At 37.7% G+C, this 22,180-nt stretch overlaps 1 protein-coding gene across 1 annotated transcript in view; it reads left to right on the forward strand.

Annotated features, from left to right (window-relative positions):
• The window catches only part of LOC106650374 (sorbitol dehydrogenase-like), a 99,306-nt gene extending 80,021 nt beyond the window's left edge, over positions 1 to 19,285 (forward strand). Inside the window, exons 8-9 of the mRNA XM_014368336.2 lie at positions 6,144 to 6,265; positions 19,043 to 19,285. Of these exons, the coding sequence (XP_014223822.1) occupies positions 6,144 to 6,265; positions 19,043 to 19,196 (276 nt within the window). The 3' untranslated portion in view covers positions 19,197 to 19,285. The remainder of the gene's footprint in view (positions 1 to 6,143; positions 6,266 to 19,042) is intronic.
• Positions 19,286 to 22,180: the final 2,895 nt, after the last annotated feature.

The following is a 22,180-nucleotide window of genomic DNA, read 5'->3' on the forward strand; positions in this document are numbered from 1 at the left end:
CCACTGCTGCAACAGGACCAAGAGAGGCAAATGAAACCGACGAGGACTCCTGCGAGGTCAGATTCGACGGTCTTCCTCCCGGAGTCGATCCCTCTTCTGCGGAAACGATAAAGAAGATACTACTAGCGATAGGACTGGCACGTTTCGAGATGCACATTGCCCGTGTGCGGGAATGGATCAATCGAAACCCTCGCTCCACTGATCAATCCTCATCGCGACAAATTGTAGTACAGCTGTCAAGCCCTTTCATTCGTGACGAGGTGATTGGTGCGTTACCTGCGCTGCGCGACCTCACTATGGCCCAGATTTTCGGAGTCGAGGCTGAGGGACGTATCCGAGCGTCGCCTGTGCTTCCGCGTGGCGTCTACCGCCTACACCGTCGAGCGCTTGACTTAGCGCGCGCGAAGCGCCTTCCCTGGCCCTTCATGCGCGGACTAAAAATTTTCATGAGGCCTGGCGCCAGCCAGCGGCCTATTCATATACGCTCGGAGGAGGATCTGTCGTTGCTAGGATCGCAGACCCTAAACAACCTAAGTCGAGCAACGCCGAGCACGGAGAGTCCCTCAGCAGCAAACGTCATATCGGAGAGCCCTCAGACTCACACTGATGGCTCTGCATCGAGCGGAACTCAGCCGTTGCTGTCATCGCTCACAAGTACACACTTATGAGACACTCTTCCCCATCGCGCAATTCTTTCTCGTAATTCTTCAAATTCACTTATCCCCATAAACGCAAATTTAAACTTTTCTACAGCTACATCTTATGTTCAGTCTATTTCGAATCTATAGTTCCCCCCGGTATTTCTTCTTCTCTTTCATCATCTCTTTTCCAACAAAACATCACTACACCTGCTTCTTCATCTTTTGCCCCACTGCCTTCAGTCCATCGTTTCAACTCTCGACCCTTTTCCAAGCCGCGCCCTCTTGTTCGTAAAAGTTTAAAAATAGGCTCTATTAATATAAACCGGTTTTCTGCAAATTTCAATTTTCTTGAGCAGAGGATCCTCTCGCGAGGAGACCTCGGTAATCCTAAATAATTATTGAATTATTTTATCACAAACTTTATATTCATATTTTCAGGGAAAAAAATTTTAGTTTGCTTGAATACTTGTCGGAATGTATTTGATTTCATTACTATCATAGCTAAGTAATTGATCATTGACGATTTGACATTAGAAATATCATAAATGAAAGAGAGAGAGAGAAAGAGAGAGAGAGAAATCTGAAGGTAGATTAGAATTATAAGGATCCGACTGTCATACTTGCCCCTATTTAATCTTTTGAAAAAAGTATTACCACAGTTTAGAATTATTCTTTTTTCAATATTTTAGTAAGCTAGCAGTTTTTAATATAAAATTGTAAGATTGCATGAATAATTGAAGGAATCTATTTAATTTCATTAACATCATAGCTAAGTAACTGATAATTGACATTTTGAAATGCCCAGATTTGAAAATGATCAAAACAAATGTAGATGAAGACTCAATTTTTAAGGACCAGACTGCCATACTTGCTGCTTCATAATTTTTTGATAGAAGAATTACCACGATTTTGGTTATTTTATAAGAAATTCAAAATTTTCAATCCATAATGATGAAATGTTAGCATGAATTCCAAAAAACCACACTACACAAGCTTATGAAATTTCAGACTCTTACAATGAAAACATTTTATTTTTCAACAAAAAGTACAATTTGTTCTCGTAAAGATAAAAAATCAAATTTTCCATTTTCAAAGTTAAACCAGGATTGTCAATATTAATTTTCAAATCTCTACAAAGAAAACTTATCATGTATCAAGAAGAAGATGTAAGTTCTTGTTGTAATGGTAAAAAAGAGATTTTCCATTTTCAAACTTCATAATCGTAATTTTAAGTCTATTACAATGAAATTTAAGTATGAATAAAAAGCCTCGAGTTTATAGGGAAAAGTTGTCGCCAGGAATACATTCATTTCTGGTACACTGAATAGGCAACCTTGGTTGACAAAGTAGCGAAAACATCTCGACTTCCTCGCAGAAAGTCGTCACCGAGATTGTATTTATACCTAGTGCACTGAATAAGCTGACCGGGTGTACAAAGTTTCGAAAACATCTCGACGTCATTGGGGAAAGTCGTCGCCGGGCTGTATTTGTACCTGGTGCACCGAATAAGCCACCCTGGTGCACAAAATAGCGAGAACATCTCGACTTCCTCGAGGAAAGTCGTCACTGAGATTATATTTATACCTAGTGCACTGAATAAGTCACCCTGGTGCACAAAGTAGCGACAACATCTCGACTTCCTCGAGGAAAGTCGTCACCGAGATTGTATTTATACCTAGTGCACTGAATAAGCCGACCGGGTGTACAAAGTTGCGAAAACATCTCGACGTCATTGGGGAAAGTCGTCGCCGGGCTGTATTTGTACCTGGTGCACCGAATAAGCCACCCTGGTGCACAAAATAGCGAGAACATCTCGACGTCATTGGGGAAAGTCGTCGCCGGGCTGTATTTGTACCTGGTGCACCGAATAAGTCACCCTGGTGTTCAAAGTTTCGAAAACATCTCGACTTCCTCGAGGAAAGTCGTCACTGAGATTATATTTATACCTAGTGCACTGAATAAGCCACCCTGGTGCACAAAGTAGCGAGAACATCTCGACTTCCTCGAGGAAAGTCGTCACCGAGATTGTATTTATACCTAGTGCACTGAATAAGCCGACCGTGTGTACAAAGTTGCGAAAACATCTCGACGTCATTGGGGAAAGTCGTCGCCGGGGCTGTATTTGTACCTAGTTGCACCGAATAAGCCACCCTGGTGCACAAAGTTGCGAAAACATCTCGACTTCCTCGGGGAAAGTCGTCACCGAGATTGTATTTATACCTAGTGCACTGAATAAGCCGACCGGGTGTACAAAGTTTCGAAAACATTACACATAGAGCATCGAGTGGGCTTTCAGGGTATTGTAAAATTTTCGACAAGAAGAGAATCCTCGATTCGATGTATGTAACGAGCAGGTTAGTACGGATGTATTCCTGTGCGGGGACATCGCGACTTCTGGAAGTAATGTCATCGTCGGACTTCGATCTGGTTGGACGAGCGGATCTTCAATCGTTCAATCCGATACATGTACAGCGAGTAGCGTCTACGTATACACACAAATACATAAACTATACGTATATGTATGTTGCGCGAGAACACGTATACTATACTCTGCGTGAGAACACTTGTATACACTAGCGTGATAACATTTTCAGCGTGAGGACACTTTTCATGCGACTCATTTATTCACTTTCGTTTCTGTAGGAAATAGTGGACCGTTGGAAAATCTAAATAGCTCATATTGATAGGATTTTTTCCAAGGAATCTGATGGGTTTATCAGATTTTCGATAACTCTTATCAAATTCAAATGAGAGCGAAAAGAAAGTCTGCGGGAAGTTATGGGCTGTATATGAGTAGCGGCGTGTTTGTTAGTTCCTGTCATACTTGCCAGGTGGAGCGCGACACGCGCTCCTCGATTTCAATAGAAAAATTAATGTCGTACTGGTACACGTTCAAACAATCAATTTTTTCAGTAATTTTTAGGGCCGCGCTCAAATACTACTTGTAACTCGATATTGATTCGAACCTAATCATAGTATATATGGATTCGAAGAGGACAAAATTTCCAAGAAATCAAAAAACAATCGTGTTGTTTATTATAAAAGTACCTATGTATTATTATACGTGATATACGTTATTGTTATAAAAGTACCTGTCACGCATCCGGTGGATTTACGGTGGAGGAGCAGTGGAGGAGCAGTGGGGGAGCAGTGGGGAGCAGTAATAATTTATAGAGGGAAAAACACCGGAAATCATGTAAAAATCACGTGAATTTCACATTTTTGAAAAAATTGTGGGGGAGCAGGTGGAAATTTTGGGGAGCAAGCGAACCACATCCTCTCTTCTATATAGTAATAAAGATAATAAGATATATATATGGGTCCGATTCAGAATTTTTCAAATAAACCTGCGGGCGAGGTTCACGGATTTTCCTGAAATTTTGGTATGTTATAGTACATCATAAAAGGATCCCAAAACCAAAATTTTGGACCCCCTCTCCCTTCCTACCCCCCTCCTACCCTATAAACATCCATTGTCTATCTATATTTTTTCTGAAGGCCTGAAGCTATTAACAAATCTGAAAAAATTCATGAAGGTACTTTTTAACAATCCAAACAATCTTGAATTTTTTCAGATATTTAGAGTACTTCAGGCCTTCAGGAAAAATCATTGAAAATTTAAATTATTTTATTTTCAGTGAAATGGTTCGATATACCAGACCAGAATTTTAATAAATTTTGACCGTTTCAAAAGTTCGATTGAAGCTTCCTAGCTCATTCTAGAGCATAATACAGATTAATGCGAAATTCTGAAGACATCTGAAAAAAATGTAAATATGATGAATGTCTTCAGAATTTCGCATTAATCTTTGTTATGCTCTAAAATGAGCTAGGAAGCTTCAATCAAACTCTTGAAATGGTCAAAATTTATTAAAATTTGACCAGGAATTCAAAAAAAAAATTTCAAATTTTTTTACCGGAACCATCGGGTTCCAAGAACCATTTTTGTTTAAAATAACGTTTTTTGGCTCCAGACGCTATCGACTTCAATTAAAAAATCTAAAAAAATTTGAGATTATGTATTTTGATGAAGAAAATGAGAAAAAAATTTTTCCAGATTTTTCGAGCCTTCGTATTGCCTCAAAAAAATTATTTTCGTGAAAAAAAGCGGTTTTTCAGCTCCAGGCTTCATGGGCATGAATGAAAAATTCTGAAAAAATTCAAGGAATCGTTTTTTGATGTCAGAATTAAGAAAAAAATACCCCGGTCTGGTATATCGAACTATTTAACCGAAAATGAAACAATTGTAATTTTCAATGATTTTTTCTGAAGGCCTGGAGCACTCAAAAAATCTGAAAAAATTCAAGGTGGTTTGGATTGTTGGAAAGTACTTTTGTAAATTTTCCAGATTTTTTAATAGCTTCAGGCCTTCAGAAAAAATATGGATGGAAAATGGACGTTTATAGGAGAGGAGGGGGGTAGGAGGGGGGAGGGGGTCTAAAATTATGGTTTTGGGACCCTTTTATGATGTACTATAACATACCAAAATTTCAGGAAAATCCGTGAACCTCGTCCGCAGGTTTATTTGAAAAATTCTGAATCTGACCCATATATTTCTGTGAATTATACTAAACGCTACAACCTTGTTATTTCTCTCAAATTCATGTTAATCGTATTGTAATATTGTCTATTTTTTTAGATTAAGTGTTAGATTTAGAAGTAAATTACTCTTTACTTTTGTACTTCGCTTAGCTAACAGCGCTCTGGCAACATATTGTACAATTAAGCCAATAAAAACCAACAAACTGAACTCGAGATTCATGAGAGAATGGCTAAGAGTTGTTTCATTCATTTTCTCTAAATGATCATAAAAATATCGGTACTAAATTGGCCGTACATCGCGGTAAAGTTAAAATTTTAAAATTCCGATCGCGGAACTGGAAAGGTGAGGAAAAATCCTATCAAAACAGTCAATAAAAAAAATTTTTTTTTGAGATTTCAAGTACCTTTCCCCCCTTAAGTCACACGTATCAAAATGTATTATTTTGGCTTTCAGAATTTTCAATGATTTCATCTTTTAAAAAGCCTTGAAAAAGTCAAAAAATCTGATGAAATTCCAGGTTGTTTGAATTATAAGAAAATACCTTCATGAATTTTTTCTGATTTCTTAATTGCTTCAGGGCTTTAGAATAAATATAAATAGAAAATAGATGTTTGTAATGGGGGTTGAGGCAGAAGGGGGGAGCGGTCTAAAATGTTGGTTTTGGGAACCTTATTCTATGTACTATAACATACCAAAAGCGCGTCGAGATCGTTGACATAGGTTCGAACGAAAATTTAAAAAAATTTTATTTTGACGTGTGCTAAATAAATGATTTCCCGATAAGGTTGTGAATAACATGATATTTTTTGAAAATATATGGCAGCATTCGAAAGTATTAAAATTGTGATTTTTGCATTCACGTTTATATCAAAATTATATTTAACTTTGAATTATAAGGTAATCAGTTATAATAAAAATAACTTTCACTAAAACTTTATTTTCGACTTTCATTTTTGCAGGTCACGGAGAAAGGAGGTTCTGTTGTTTTAGTAGGTATGGGTTCTAACGAAGTGAAATTACCATTAATTCAAGCTCTGACAAAAGAAGTTGATATCAAAAGTGTCTTTCGTTACGCAAACGAGTAAGTTTTACAAATAAAATTTTTATTTTGTTAAAATAACATCATTATCAACCATAAACTTATTGAATAACTTTTGAATGATTGTTTGGTTCTGTTCGAGAAATTAACGATGTGTAGCTTGTGCAGGGACGAGCTCACGTGCTATGCAAGTCGGCAGAAACTACTCAGCACGAAATGAGAGATTGCGTCGCGACATGGCCCGTGCCTGCGGCAAATGTCGTCTTTTCGTGTATTTCGCGTCTCGCGCATCACGTATATGCACGCGACGAAGCAACACCTCGCGTGTACCTAGTGCTGTTCCTTTTGTGCTAGTGCGACATTTCCACTTCTGTCTTCTCACCAAAGCATCATCACCAAGAATTCTCACGAGATCGAGAAATACTCTTACGCATCTTATTCATCGTCAAGCAGCTCTCCCGGGTAAACTCAACGACTGCACATCGAGGCGTCTCATTAAGGTCCTGCTCACCGGTCATCAAACTGTATAGATCATGAATTACGACCAGGTACGGAATCCATCCAGACTGCTGTTCAGACCAATATCGTCTACTGCAGGTCTGATGGAATCCTTTCTTTGATTAACACATTGTCTCTGCTTGGCTAATCGCAGTTGCATGAGTACAAGTGAACGAGAGCAAAAGTGAGATTACGTTACAGCTATGTGTAAGCTTACGAGACGCTCTGCCCCTTTAACTCGTCCACTCATATGTTGTAGCTCTGAGGATTAATAACCTCATTTTCTTCGCGTTGACTCGAATGTTGTGAGATCTCTGTGACTGCTCATCGTGAACTTATTAATAACATAAGTGTACTCAACAATTGTAATTTCAAATTTCTATAGCTAATTTGATTGTGTCATTTAAATCTATTTAATTTTAAAAGTGATTAGAGTAAAATAAAGAAAATGAATGAAAATTGTAATCAAAGCGACTCCAGCAGTTTTTTATTGCAAGACTCTCCTATCCACTCAATTATGCATTTCTCAGACTGATTCGCTATTATGAATGCTTATTTATGATAATACGAGTTATTTTTATCGTTTTAATTTATTATTTCAATTTGATTCAATTCAATTCTATTCAATATCATTTTACTATTTCAAGTATTTGTCAATAAAATTAAAAAATTAATTAGTTCAAAACATCAAGATCTGAAAATAGAAAAATCTTGAAAAATGTACAAAAAGAAACATGAAAAATAATTTCACGAAAAAAATCTAAAAAAAAATTATAGTACAAACATGTCACAATATAATTGAAAAAAAAAACAAACATTCAAAATCGAGAGAAATTGAATATTATCTCAAAATGAAAATTCAACCGAAGAAAAGGACTCTGAAGTGTCACTTCTGGTGCTAATTTGTCGACGTAATACAATCTGTCCACCAGAAGTGAGTCATTTTCTCAGGTTAAATTTTCATTTTGTGATTTTATTCAACTTTTCTTGATTTTGAATGTTCGTTTTTTTTTCAATTACATTGAGACATGTTTGTACTTTAATTTTTTTTAGATTTTTTTCATGACATTATATTTCATGCTTTTTTTGTAAATTTTTCAAGATTTTTCTACTTTCATATCTTGATGTTTTTAATTAATTAATTTTGGAGAAGTTTCACTTTTGATGATTATCTATAGACAGCGAACTTAATATTTTCGATTTACTTTTTCAAATTTTTTAGATATTATTTTTCATTGAATTTTGGAAAATAATTAATTTAATTTTTCACCAATACTTTTTAGTTAGTTACAAGATTCCTTAGTGAATGCCGAGGCTGCATCAGCCTTTTTATTTTACAAATGAATTTGATTTAACTCAATGTTTTCGAATCTATTTTTCATACATACTGTTCAACCAATCAACAATCAAACGCGATCAAGGCGCCTAAAAGTATGGAAACCTCCTCAAAGCGGGCTAAATATGTGGAGAAAAAAAATCTAAAACCTCATATCCAGCGTATTTTTTGATAGGGAATCCAACGGTGACCTTAAATTTGACCTAGAACATAACCTAAAAGCTGAAGCAAGTCAAAATCAAATTTTTATACGGTATAAGGGGGTTTTTATGCGTCTGGAATAAATTATAATAAACTGTTTTGTTAGGTTTAATTATAAAAGAGAAGATAATAATTTATTGAATATACAAAAATGAAATTGCCAGTTCGTTGGTCAACGAGAGTAAGGGCGCCACCACGTGATACACGGCAAGTGGACCGTAAATACCAATAATGAAATAATAATAATTAATCGATGATATTCTAATTAAACAGATTTCGTTCGTTGTCAGAATACAATGTTTCACGTCTTCAATTTTTAAATCAATTCTTCTGGCTTAGCAGAGCAATTAACACTCGCGAATATGTCTCGGAGGGACGCGGGGTCAGGGGGGGGGGGGGGGGGNNGGGGGGGGGGGGGGGGTGAAGACTCTAGTTAGTTAGTTTTTAAATGGTTTTTATTTAAAAAATTATCTCTTTATACATTGTATAAAAAAACTCAAACAAAAATACACTCAAATATTAGTATAAATGTACAGAATGTAACACGGTTACTTCGCTGTACTTGAATCTTGCTGTGTAGAGGGCTGAGGCGTTTTCAATAACTGATAACTTGAAAGGTAGAATGCCGATGCAGGAAAAATTACAACATGTGAAAAACTGCGTGGCTCGTGTGTCGTAGAATATAGGTCTGGTTACGCTGGTCTCTCTTTCTTGTTGAAGTAGCTGAAATTTCTTAGTAGCTTTCGATAGAACGGTGACAAACAAGCCAAGTATCGTTATATAGTGGGATGGACTCCTTCTCTTCGCAGCTTGGAACTTTTTTGTTCCTGCAGTGTCTTTTGATGTTGTAGAAGAGATGTTGGTTACTTTTATTAATAATCAGGTCGTTTTCATCGAGGTATTTGAATGTTTCTGGAGGTACAAATCCTGATTCGCAAGCGCGTCTATGATATCCATCGTAGGGAAAGTAGGGTCCTAGATCAAATTATTGAGAGTAAGTTGCATGGAATTTTTTATATGGTTTCTTATTAGCTTCACTATGAATGCTGAATGAAGCCGCGCTGTATAGGTGGCGGTTGCTAATTCTCTTCAGGAAGTCACTATCTGGCGATCTATACAGGCCTGTGCAAGCACGTAGGACTTTTCTCTCAGGGACTCTTATTCTTTCCATCAGACTGCCGCTAATGCTGAACCATATCGGGCAGGCATATGTGATAATGGGGCGGATCAGGCTTTGGTAGGTGATTAGTTTTGCCTTGGTGTCCAAAAGATTATTGCTTAACAGAGGACTTAGTGCTCCGTAAGTTTTATTAGCTTTTTTTAATTGCCCGATAATGTGAGTATCGAATTTTAGCACATTTGTATGCAGCTTCCATTTGGCAAAGATGTTTTTAATATTTTGGAATAGCGCTTGTAAGGTTTCCTTTATTTTGATGATATTTTTGTTTGCTACGTAGATAATCAAATCATCGGCAAAGGCCAGCGATTATTAGTTCAGTCAAATTAAATCTGACCCTATGTTAAAAACCCTATGTTATTATGTGATGAGCTTTACCCTCGTGACTTCCCATCTTGACCATGAATGATCTGCCTTTTATCGAATTACTAATGAGTTTCAGCAGACCTAGTGGTAGCGGTATTTCACTCAGTCTGCAGATCAATCCTTCGTGCCACACTGAATTGAAGGCTTTCCTCAAGATGATTAAGAAAGCACCTATCATATGGTTGTCGTTCAAGTGCAAGTGTAGATCTGCGGATAGCTTGTGTAAGGCGTGTATTGTAGAGTGCTTACTCTTAAAGCCAAATTGCTGTGGTGAGACTGTATTGTCTTTGTAGTAAATTTTTTTCAATGAGAGTTGTATGACTCTCTCAAAGATTTTGCTCATGGATGGTAGTAGGCTAATTGGTCGTAAATTATCTAGGTAGGTAGGTTGATCAAGTTTTTTCTTCAGGATAATTAGTTTGGTAATCTTCCAGCTCTTTGGAAAATATCCGTTATTAAGAGCGTTGTTAAATAGGATTGCATATTTAACTAGAAGGTCAAGGGGAAGATTTTTCAGAGCTATGTTAAAAATATTGTCCCAGCTCAAGGGGAAGACTCTACTGATGCGCGAGAGAGCTCGTAGTTTTCGACTTATAGGTTACTTAAATTAGCTTACTCTATTTCTTCGATCTTCGTCAACAAGTTCGGTGACCGGCTTCCACAAGGCTGGACGTCGTCACCAGGAGTACTTAGAAGGCGGAGAGATGCTTCTCGAGACACACTTTACACTTTTACTTTTACTTTCACTTTCACTTTCGGATTTGCGTTCTTATGATACGACTCGACACGTGCGTAGCGTACAAGCAGAGTTGCAATAATGGCGACTCGCGACGTGGTCACAGTCGTCGTTCGCTTGTGTCGTCTGAAGCGACCCACGAGCGCCAATCGATATTGATCGATAGGTGTCGATAGCTTGGTGTTGGCCGTCTGCTTGTTTCATATATCAACACTGTGTGATTGCGTCTGGTGCGTGTTAGTTTTCATCATTCGTCTGCTGCTGTATATCTTGGTGTTGTCAATGGATTGTTTCATACTCGTATGTATGATGTGAGGTTACGTAAGTAGAAAGTTTGGACATTCAACCTGAGATGCATCTCGACGGGTACGCAGGTGTCGAACTAAACTGTCACCTGTCAAGTGTCATCGACTTAGTGGCATCTTTCTAATCTTGTTCTTTTGTTGTATACATCCGGTGGCAAGAATATCCAGTGTATACGAAGAGGTTTAGGTATGATCTGCTTGTTCATCGTCTGGTTTGTGTCATCTGTTCCATTGTGCTTTACGATGAAGGCATCGTATCAACTGATTCTGTGTGTCTCATCGTGTACTCTTGAGGAGCATCTGTCTCTTGATTAGTATCGTATCGTCTTGATTCTCTGGTCTTTTGGTCACTCTGATGTTCTCGCTTTGCTTTTCTCTCTTTTTTAGGTCTTAAGTGCTGAAGTGTATAGGAGAAGAACATACGTGTGTGATAGGGGCAAGGTGTACGGGGTTCGTCTCGTCTATACAGCTTATATGTACGCGTGAGCTCGAAGGTGGATTTCAATGACTTGTAGCGCATAAAGTATGCCGCTACAACGGTAACCCCAATTTATTTCAGATTTGAAAAGAGCGAAACATTTTACATTTAAATGTGTATTTTGTCGTTTGTTTAAGGTAATTTTGGAGGCACTACAGTTAGAAAATGAAGTTCTTATTTTAGCTTGATTTAAGGTTAAATCGGGGTTTTATTTGAGTGAGTTATACAAATAAAAAACATTTTCATATTATTTAAATCAATATTTATTGTTTGGTACGTTAATTTTAGCTCAAATTGGTGCGCTCTTTAAAACATACACAGCAAACCAATTGAGTTCAATTGTTTATTATTTGCAAAAGTATTTAGAATCCATAAAAGTTCATTTACAAATATTTTTGAGACAGTTAGACTTGACCGTACAAGGCCTGATACGAATCAGTGGTATTTTAAACATTATATTATATTATATATACTTTATGGTGCTTTATAATGGTTTCCAGGGCCCATTGGAATGAAGTAACCATAGGGGGCTTCATTATTATGTACAAGAAAACCCCCAAACAAGTTTGGTAAGGATCTGTGACCCGCAGATGAAAGGCTCTCCTTGTAAGTTCATATTTATGCCCCCTTTCCGAATCATGAGTTGCACTTTCTGGTACCGCAAAGTGAAGTTAGTTCACGAGCGTATGCGAGTGCGATGCGAACGCAGCGGTGCCAGAATGTGCGACTTATGCAACAGAAAAGCGTGCCATAAATGTGAACTTATGCCACACAGTGTTATAAAAATTTTTCTTTTTTCAAAGCACACTCGTAAAATTTTTTTTGGGGACTTACAAGTGATTCAGAAACAGTCATTTGGAGGAAGATTAGAATTTTATCGCTTACACTGGAAAATGTAGATCTTACTAAATTCAATTGTAGTGGTGGCGTTACTGTACACCTATAGCTGTGTAAACAAACAAATTTCTGCTGAATGTACTCTAACCAAAGAATAAAACGAGTATCAATAGATGGCGCTACGGACTTATGAAAGTCTCGAGATTCATGACAGATTGGCCACGATATATCTTTGAGTCGTTTCATTCATTTTTTCTAAATAATCGTAAAAGTATCGGTACTAAATAACCTGTACATCACGGTACAGTTAACATTTTAAAATTCCGATCACAGCACTGGAAAGCCGAGGAAAAATCCGATCAAAAAAGTCAATGAAAAAAAATTTTTCTTTTTTATATTTTAGGTGCCTTTCCCCCCTTAAGAGAATCACAACTTATCAACAATTTTCATTCTATTAAGCGGATGATTCTACTATACGATAGGGATTGCAATAACTTTTAATAACATTGAATTCGAAAAATTATGCATTATTATTATAAATGAATATATATATAATTTATATAATAAATATTTTATTTTTAAATTTGTATTCAAATCATATGTGACACTACTATGATTAAGTAAAATAGTCAATTATCTTGGTTTTTTTTTCTTTCGGTCAATTATTTTGGAAATGAATTTTTCTAATTTGTAGTACTCATCAAACGATTCCGAACGATGTTAAGCTCCTCGCTCAATACTTGTAATGCGTTAAACATTTCTGAATCAGTAGGTGCGGGTACTATAATATCATCTATCTTTTCAATTTCTGAGTCATCTGTGCCTAATTTTTGGCATATGTCATCGTCTGTTGGTTTTCAAGTGGTTCCATGACATTTGTCAATGGAATGGATGTTAGAATTGTTCAAAAAAGACTCCTGAAGTTTATCAGAATTTTCCGGGGAAATTTTTGGATTTTTGAAAATGGTCAGAAATCAAAATTCGTACCAAAAATGATCCAAAAAAAATCTTAAAAAATTCAGACATGTTCTTTGAAATATTCTAAGACTTTTATAACGTACAACACTTTTTCGTCAAGTTCTTCATTTTCGAGTTATGAAAACTAATTATGTTCTTAAAATAATTATATTTTAATTTTTTTACTCCAAAGTGTAATACACATTATTTCTATGAGAGATACGAGCAAACGTAGTCAGCGCTCGGCCGTCCGGCCGCCCGGACTCGCGACACCCGAGCCTTGCGCAACTCGCTGTAATCGCAACTCGCACGTATGACAATGTAATTCAACTAAAAAAATAAATAAAATTATACTTTTTATGCGTTTTTTTCTCAGCTTTTTCGTAGTGCAGTCGGTTTTTTTGATCATTTTCATACAGAAAAATGCATTTTAACTTTTATTTTTTATTTTTCCTAGTTTTGTTTGCCCTTCATTCTTAGTTCGTTTACTCGTATCTCTCATTGGAATTATGATTTTTACTTTTGATATTTCGTGTGATTGACTTGGTTATTAAAGAGTATAATTTATTACTTTAGTGAGCGATACGGAAAAATGGAGTTGGTCTTTGTTTAACTGGTCATGCAAATCAATGCATAATTTTCTGACAAAGAATTTCAACTTCTTTTATGTTTTGTTGCTGTTTTTTTGGCGTGATTTTTTTCTATTTTTTTTCGGGAAATATATAATTTGATGAAGACGTGGAAGTATATTTCAAAATGAAACTCTTGTCTGTGTGTTGTGGAATGATCGTGTGGTATTGTAATGTACCTCGTATTGTTTTACATCTTTCGAATTTAGATTTTAATTCTAAAGACGTTTTTTCGTGGTTTTCTTTAGCACTGTAAACAACAGTTGTTTCTTTGCAGTACTTTGAAGACCAAGTAAACAAACTTTCAGGGGTATATATGCGATTTTTTTCACTCATCTGCAAGCTTGCTCTTCTTGACACTCTCTTTAAAATAGCTCTAACACCGTCTCCTTTACCGTGAGAAGAAGCAAAGAAATGCCATTCGGCTGGTATTCCGAAATCTTATTCATGGCAAAGAAGGTTATCAAAATTACTTTTATTTTTGAAATGTTGCGATGCTCCATCAGAAAAATAAAAGATTTTTCGCGGTGTGAAATTATCTTTCAAAAATTGTGTAATGATTTTTTGGTACTCGTACACAGCAACAGTATCGTGGGTCAAATTATCCGAAATTGTTGCAATACTTTTATGTGTTTCTTTGCCTAGTTCTCTGTAGTAAATAACTACTGTAAAAATAGTGGCTTGGTTGTTATTCCAATGAAAACCTTAAGTGGAATTTTGCACGATAAATGCATAGTTTTCGGCAAAATCCATCTGAACTATGAACTCGTCATCGTTTACTTCTTTTTTCAGAACTTTGATAGCTGGCCGGCTACATAATCATGAGTTTTTAATTTCATAATTTTTTCACACAAAAGATCCACAAACTCATGAGTATTCATGTGTTTGTGGAAGTAGAACGATCGGGTTGCATCCAGCAGTCAAATGTTACTTCGTGCATATCGTTTTCCTCAAAAGAATCGAGTAGATTTTTTCACAAATTATTTGTGTTCGGACAATTTAAACAGTGTCCAAGATAGCAATTTTCAGTTGGATTTTCACACACAATTGATTTAATGCATGGCTTGCATTGCATGCTGCATAGTTACCATATTTAAATTCAATAGTTTTAGGGATTTTAATTAGCATTAAGTCAACATTTTCAGAGTGCACACAAACACAAACGTTGTGCGTACCATTAGCTCCAGATAAAACGCAGTAAGGTGGTCCAAGTTTCGTGAACGCAGTGACACTTATTTTCACATTATCATTTTCATCTATAAATTGTTGGTATAAGTCTTTTAGATCACCTAATAGTAAGCGTTTCTGAATAAGCGATCGCTTGCCATGCTCTGTTTAACTGAGATGACATGTTTGAATCCCGCATTACACGGCTTATGTCATCGGGAACATAAAAATTTTCGACCAACATTTTAGTTTCATCTGTTAGCGAGTGACCAGCTTTTTTAGCTACAGTTCATCTAATGGCTAGCTACTTATGTGTAAAATTTTCTACAATTTAGTATTCATTTATCATCATTTTCCATAAATTAATTTCACTTTGCTATATGTACAAGTAGTTACAAAAAAATTTTATAAAAAATGTACCCCAATCCAGTTCATCTTATAGCTAGGTTTTGGTTGTGACCATGGCAAATTGGCTATCGAACAAAGTGAAACCACATATGCTCCTTTATATGGATGCTCGCTCTTGGATTTCTACGACAGCTAGCTTAGACGTGTTTAAAGCTTTTGTTGAGGGTAAACAAAAGCTGTTTTTAAGTATCTAACTGGACAAAGTACTTTCAAATAGGGTATTAAAAAGGGTTATCATGTGTGTTTTTGAAAAAAAATGCTTTTCACTTCTACAGCCTAGTACTGTAATTGAAAAGTGAAAAATAATTAATCCCCCTGTTAGCCCTTAATTTGTTCAAGAACTGTAACTGCATCTTTTTGAAATTCCATATCCAAATCTAGCTGGTTTATTTTAGTGTACAGTTTTGGCTTGCATTTTTTGCATATTTTTGCCCCATTTGGAACTTGCGGAAATTTTTCTCTGAAAGATAGTGGAAAATTAATAAGATTTTTTCTCTCTCTATGATTGGATAAGTCCAAAGGATTACAGCAGCCGATGATATCAAAGCCCTTATTCATTTTCACAATTTTGTAGATGAGCGATAGAATCACGAGATGGGTAGTAGGCTGTGGTCGAAGACTGTAGAATCGAATAAAGCAAACGTAAAAATCAAGCTAGCTAAGTAGAGTGATCAATGATTCGCTACTTGTGGGTGTAATTTTTTGCCAAAAAGGCCTCTGGTGGGAAAAATGCAAATTAATTCATTCCCGTTTATCGCCCCATGCGAGCGGTCGCCGGGCGCCATAATTGTAACTCACCCGTATGACATTATAATTTAACTAAAAAATAAAATAAAAATATGTTTTTTATGCATTTTTTCTCAGCTTTCTCATAGTGCAGTTCGATTTTTCGATAATTTACATATTCATGAGAAAAAATAGAAAATAAAAGTTTAAGTGAGAAAGCTGAGCAAATTTCGTATAGAAATCACTGGTTGGTTATTTTTTCCAGGTTCGTTTAGCTACTTTTAGAGTGTTACCCTCATACGCATTGCCACACCACTGCGTGCGTCCCCACTCGAGCAACGTGCACAGCTGCGTGCGTCCCCACTCTGGCGACGTACACAGCAGCACTCGTCCCCACCTTTGCACCGATGGCCAATCAGCGCGCACTCGCTTCCTATATAAGCGAGATGCCCGGCCACGCAAAGTGAAGTCGTCTCTCGGCTGCCAGCCAGAGCACATCGACTCTCGTCCTCGCGTTCGCGACGACGAGCTCTTGAGAGTTGCGACCTAGGGACTTCATTCAATAGTGAACTTGGTCTTATTGCAAGAAACATATTCGCCTTGTCATTTCACAACCTTTCTCCACTTTTTACTTTTGCAAGTTTCCGACTTGGCCGCCAGGTGGCGCGGCGCCAGAAAAAAGTCGTATCCGCATGAGAAAAGGTCGAGTTTAGAGTACTAGTATAAGTGCCTTTCGACCTTATTCAATCAGCTTTTGACTGTTCGACTTGTTGCAAGTGAGAATAGAAAAGTGATTGGACTTTTGTCTTCTTAACTTTTGACTGTTCAACTTGTACGAGTGGAAACAGAAAAGTGAGTAAACAGTTGTCAGGCTATTTTTGACTGTTTGACTTTGCAAAAAGTCAAAACAGAAAAGTAGTTGGACTCGTACTCGAGTCTTTTTGTCGCCTCCGATTGTCACGACCCGAAGAGGGAAATCGATCACGGCGCCAATCTAAAGAAAAAAGAGAGGAAGGGCCGTAGTTTTACAACGAGGCCACCCTCTCGTGTCAGGCATCTTGGAACGACGCTGCGTTGTGCGGGCCGTGCCGGCCGGCGAAAATATCGTCAAAACTCGTCAACGAGCCATTGAAAGGGTCAAGACCCTTAGTGGTTTGATTTCACTGCCCGGGACCACCTATACCAGCCGCTCGTGCTCATTGCTGCGCACGTGGCCGTATCTCCCTTTGTCAGTGCCTTGCCCACATCCGTAGAAGAGGACTGTAGCAAGAAGAGAAGCCGACCCTGAGCCAGTGGTCGATCTCACGGCCGCGCCACTTCAATTCACAGCATCTGCTAACCGCACTCTCCCGACGGTCACTGAGCCACGGTCGTCTGATGAGCAAACGTGTCAACGACAACACCAACTGACCAGGGTCACGGTACCACCGGTCCGACCGCCACTGTGGGAAGTGTCGGTAGCGAAGAAGACGACTCAGGACAGAATGTTACGACCCGCCAGCGCTCTTGACGAATACGTTGCCTCTCATCCACAACTACACAAACTATCAAGGCCAGCTATCTCGCTCTGCCCGGCTAAACGTGCTCCTAAGCCAAAAGCTGAGCCACGCTCTCCTCGCAATTCTTATTCCTCACCCGCCAGGAGACCCTCGGCTAGAAGAGAAGCAGAGTTGAGAAGAGAGCGGAGAAGGCGCTTCTAGGCGACTACAACAGACAATCGGTCCTTTTCAGGGCCACACAAAAGTCTTTTAACGTAGTCTCTTTCTAAGATCCTCGTCATCAGAACGTGGGTCAGCGAACGGTCATCCCTTGACCACTCTGACCATCAGCCTAGCTTGGCATCCGTCCTTCTCAGGACTTTTCATCTACGACAACGTGACATTGTACAACAAGAGGCAAGGTATCATTCATACACATGAAACTTGTACACGGGCATTTCTGTACGGTCTGTTCTGTACGTCAGTAAAATGTGTCTAATATTTGTACACATAATCGAACTTTTTTTTAAATTCAAAACATTACGAATACGATTATTTTTTTTAAATTTTTTGAATTTAAAAAAAAGTTCGATTATGTGCACAAATATTGGACACATTTTACTTGTGTACAGAAATGCCTGTGTACAAGTTTCATGTGTACGAATGATACCTTGCCCTTTTAGAGCGAGTTAGAAATTGAGCAATTTCGCTCAAAAACGCTAGGAGTTTAGAGAAATTTCGCCCCGCTTACATGGTTTTTTTTTAAGATGCGCCATTTTGTTGTCCATCATGCTGAATTTTTATATTGTAATTATTGGATTTTTACATCTACACCCCATGGACGCAAAAAATATGTGTTAGTCCCACGGATCAAGTCTCTTTTGATTCGAAAATTTAGGTCAAATCAAAATTTTTTGCAAAAAAATCGTGTTTTTTGTTGTTTAATTGTTCTTAACTTTTGCTCCTCAAATTTTTTGACAATTCTGACACCGGATTCGAAAAGTTCATAAAATTTCACGTCAGAAATGACTATTTAAACATTTTTCAGATATTTTTTTCACAAAGTTTATAGCACCGGAAAAAATATGGGAAATTTCGTCAGTTTGGCCTTAAACGGGTTAAGCTGCGATCACTGCATTCGCATGTCACGATATTGAAGGGAAAGAAACGTTTCTATCACCCACCGGACTCTAATGTAACAGTGTAACCCGTAACACACCACCGTGTTACAAAACATTCATAAAAATTTATAAACTTTTATAAACTTATAATAACTTCTATGAACTTTTATTAACTTTTATTAGAATCTCAAATTAGAATGTTTATATCAATTAATAAAAGTTGAAAAAAATTACTAGAAGTTTATGAAAGATTTTACAAGTTAATAACATTTTATAGCAAAAGATAATTTCCGTTAGGGGACATATCCAGCAATCACAAACTATTTTTATTCTATATTTTCGTAAAAAATGTTATTTTTTTAGATGCTCTATGATTTATTCATTAAATTTTTATTACAGTTATTCAGATGCTTTAAATATATTGTCAAAAACTGACCTTGACGTGAAGAGCATGATAACGCACCGTTTTAAGCTTCATGAAACCATTCAGGCATTTGAAGAAGCCAAATCAAGAAATAATAATACCGTTAAGGTAATGATATATTGTGACTAAAGTGCATATATTATGTTATATAAATTCGATTATAATTGGTTTATTAATAATGTTATGAGAATAAACAAAATGGTTTGGTTAATGGGTAATTTATCGTACTTTATTTTTAAATCCTGTATTTACAATTATATGAAATTTGTGAGGATTTTTGATCGGGCCGAATAAATAAAATAGAAAAAATTAGTTCATAATCGAAATATCATTAAGATATTGTTTGGTGTTAAAAAATAAATATTCCATCAGTAAATATAAATTATCGGGGCCCCACTGCATGTAAAGCATGCAGATTCTCTATCGAGATTTTCTCAGGGGCGCGAGTTTCAACAATCAATGAACATTAAGAGTGGATTTCGCGCTAAACAACATGTGATGATTCGATAGTGTATGTGTGGCGGCTCTGTTCATGTGGCGCGTCATTCTAATAATCATTTTCAATTGTTATTTTTATTAATTAATCAAAAATGTATGTTGGTAAGTCAGTCGAGTCTCAAACGTCGAAGAGCTCAGGTCAATAAATAAAACCAACCAAGCTCAAATAACCGTCTAAATTATTTATAGTATTAAGCCGCTTCATTTGGTGACCCCAACGTGATACTTTCATCATGGTTTTTCCACGCGATGACGATAAACGACGAGAGCCTCAAAATCCTGTGGATAACATTGGTCTCGAAGCAGCGCAACAACAACAAGCTGACTTAATGCGTCAACAGCAAGCTGTTGCCGCCGCGGCCGTCCAACGGTACGTCCAATGTGTTGCCGTAAAACTTCGTATGGTTGGATAAACCAGCCATGTGGTTCGCGCAAGCTGAGGTCAAATTCGCCTTGGCTGGTGTCACCGTCGAGCTAACGAAATATTATCACGTTAACTCGCAATTGGACATTCGTGCGACGTCAGAAGTGGAGGACATAATTAGCAGCCCTCCAGGAGAGTTGCCTTACACGAACTTGCGACAGCGGCTGATCGAACGACTTTCAACATCTGAGGAGCATCGTATTCGTCAATTACTCGGCGATCGCAAGACTTCGCAATTTCTACGGCATCTCAAGTTGATTGCTGCCCCTGTTGTTGTGCAGCCAAATCTAGTGCGTCATCTGTGGTTACGACGTCTACCTACGCATGTGCACTCGAACAGCTTTCTGACCTGGCGGACAAAATCATCAAGATTCCCCCTGTGAGCAAGTACCTGCACCTAGTGACTCTCTAGCAACTCTCATTAGTGAGCTTACCTTCGAGGTTAGTGCGCTACGTACTCGTCGCCGTGAACGATCACCAGATCAGCGCAGCCGTGGCGAATTTGCCAGTTCTCGCAGATCATCAGATTTGTGCTGGTATCATTATCGTTTTGGAGATGAAGCGAAGAAGTGCATACCATTTTGCAAGGGAAACTCCAACGGGAGTCAGTAACCGCGGCCGACTGCTCGGGGATTCATAGTCGCTTATTCGTCACCGACAACGACATGAAGAAAAATTTTTTGGTGGGCACAGGCTCGGATTTATGCTGCTTCCCAAAGCGTTTTACCCGTGATCGTCGTGTTGCTACTGATTTTCAGCTTTGCGCTGACAACAACAGCCTCATCAAGGCTTATGGCTACCTGAATTTAAAACTTAATTTCGGTCGGAGTAGGAATTTTCCGTGGAAATTCATTGTTGCCGACGTTTCGACTCCGATTTTGGGTTCAGATTTTCTTGCGCATTTTCATCTGCTACCAGATTGCCGAAACAAACAATTGATCTATTCTGTTATCGGTGTCAACGTGCCAGCGTCTCTCCACCATTCGTCGAAACTCAGCGTTAAACTGATCGAGGTCAATTCAGAGTATTCTGATATCATTTTCATATCATTGGTGAGCACGGGGAGTTCACCGTCACACCGTTATCATTTTTTTCAAAAAAAAATGTCGATAAACGAATGCATGTGGCCCGCATATTACCGTGAACTCTTGGCCGTTTACGAGGCTGTTCAATATTTTTGTCACGTTCTAGAGGGATACTTATTCAAAATTTTCAATGATCATTAACCTCTCATAAAAAAGGAGGGAGCTTTTTCTCTTAAAAAAGAAAAGCTCCCTCCGATACTATTGAATCAGCTGTCGTTCATTTCCCAATTTACAACTGGTATCTAATACATCGAAGGATCAAAAAATGTCGTGGCAGACGCTATCTCTCGAATCGAAGCGTTGTCTTTTGATCATTCATCATTAAATTTTGAGGATCTTGCTGATTCGCAAATTAACGTTGAAACATGGCGTTTCTTTCTTGACAATGCTGATTTACCACTCAAATTAAATTTAATCAAGCTTCCTGGATCAATGAAATCTATTTATTGCGATGTGTCAACAGGAAAACCATGTGAGTTCCCGTTGGTCCGCTGTCTCTCTTCCTTGGTGGTATTTGAACAAGTGACTCGACTTTTCCAATCAAAATAAACAAACAAAGAAAATAAAAAAAAAGGAATATTTAAATATTGGAAACTAAATTTACTCTACAGGCAGACTCTACACCGCGTCCTGAAAAGAGGAGAAGGTTGTGTGATTCACAACACATAGAGTTTGTGTAACTCGATAACGATAATTTATTTACAATAATATTATGTACAATATTTACAAGTTTTATATCGCAACACTAACACAAGTGAGCCGCTATACGCGCGAACGCGAATAAGAATTTCTTATAGCTTTAACCAGCCTCGACGATATCTGCTCGGTATAAGTTGCTAGATCGTCGCCGAGAGCTGCTACTTGCTTTATAGTTGCAAGGCTTAGAGCTTTATGAGTTGCTCCGTGAGTTGCCAACCGAAGGCTTCTGATTCTTCGTAGCTCGAGCTGGCTCTTTTATAGGGCCGATCTCGCGCCAAAATCTTCCTACCCCAAACGACCATCAGCTGATCTGTCAAAGAAGGGATACAATCAGCTGACTGGTTGTCAAGGCAGGGATATAACAGCTGATTAGCTGTCATAGTAGAGGTACAATAGTTGATTGTGAT

The sequence above is a fragment of the Trichogramma pretiosum genome, unplaced genomic scaffold (assembly GCF_000599845.2).
Source record: "Trichogramma pretiosum strain Unisexual culture from Peru unplaced genomic scaffold, Tpre_2.0 scaffold141, whole genome shotgun sequence".
NCBI lineage: Eukaryota > Metazoa > Arthropoda > Insecta > Hymenoptera > Trichogrammatidae > Trichogramma > Trichogramma pretiosum.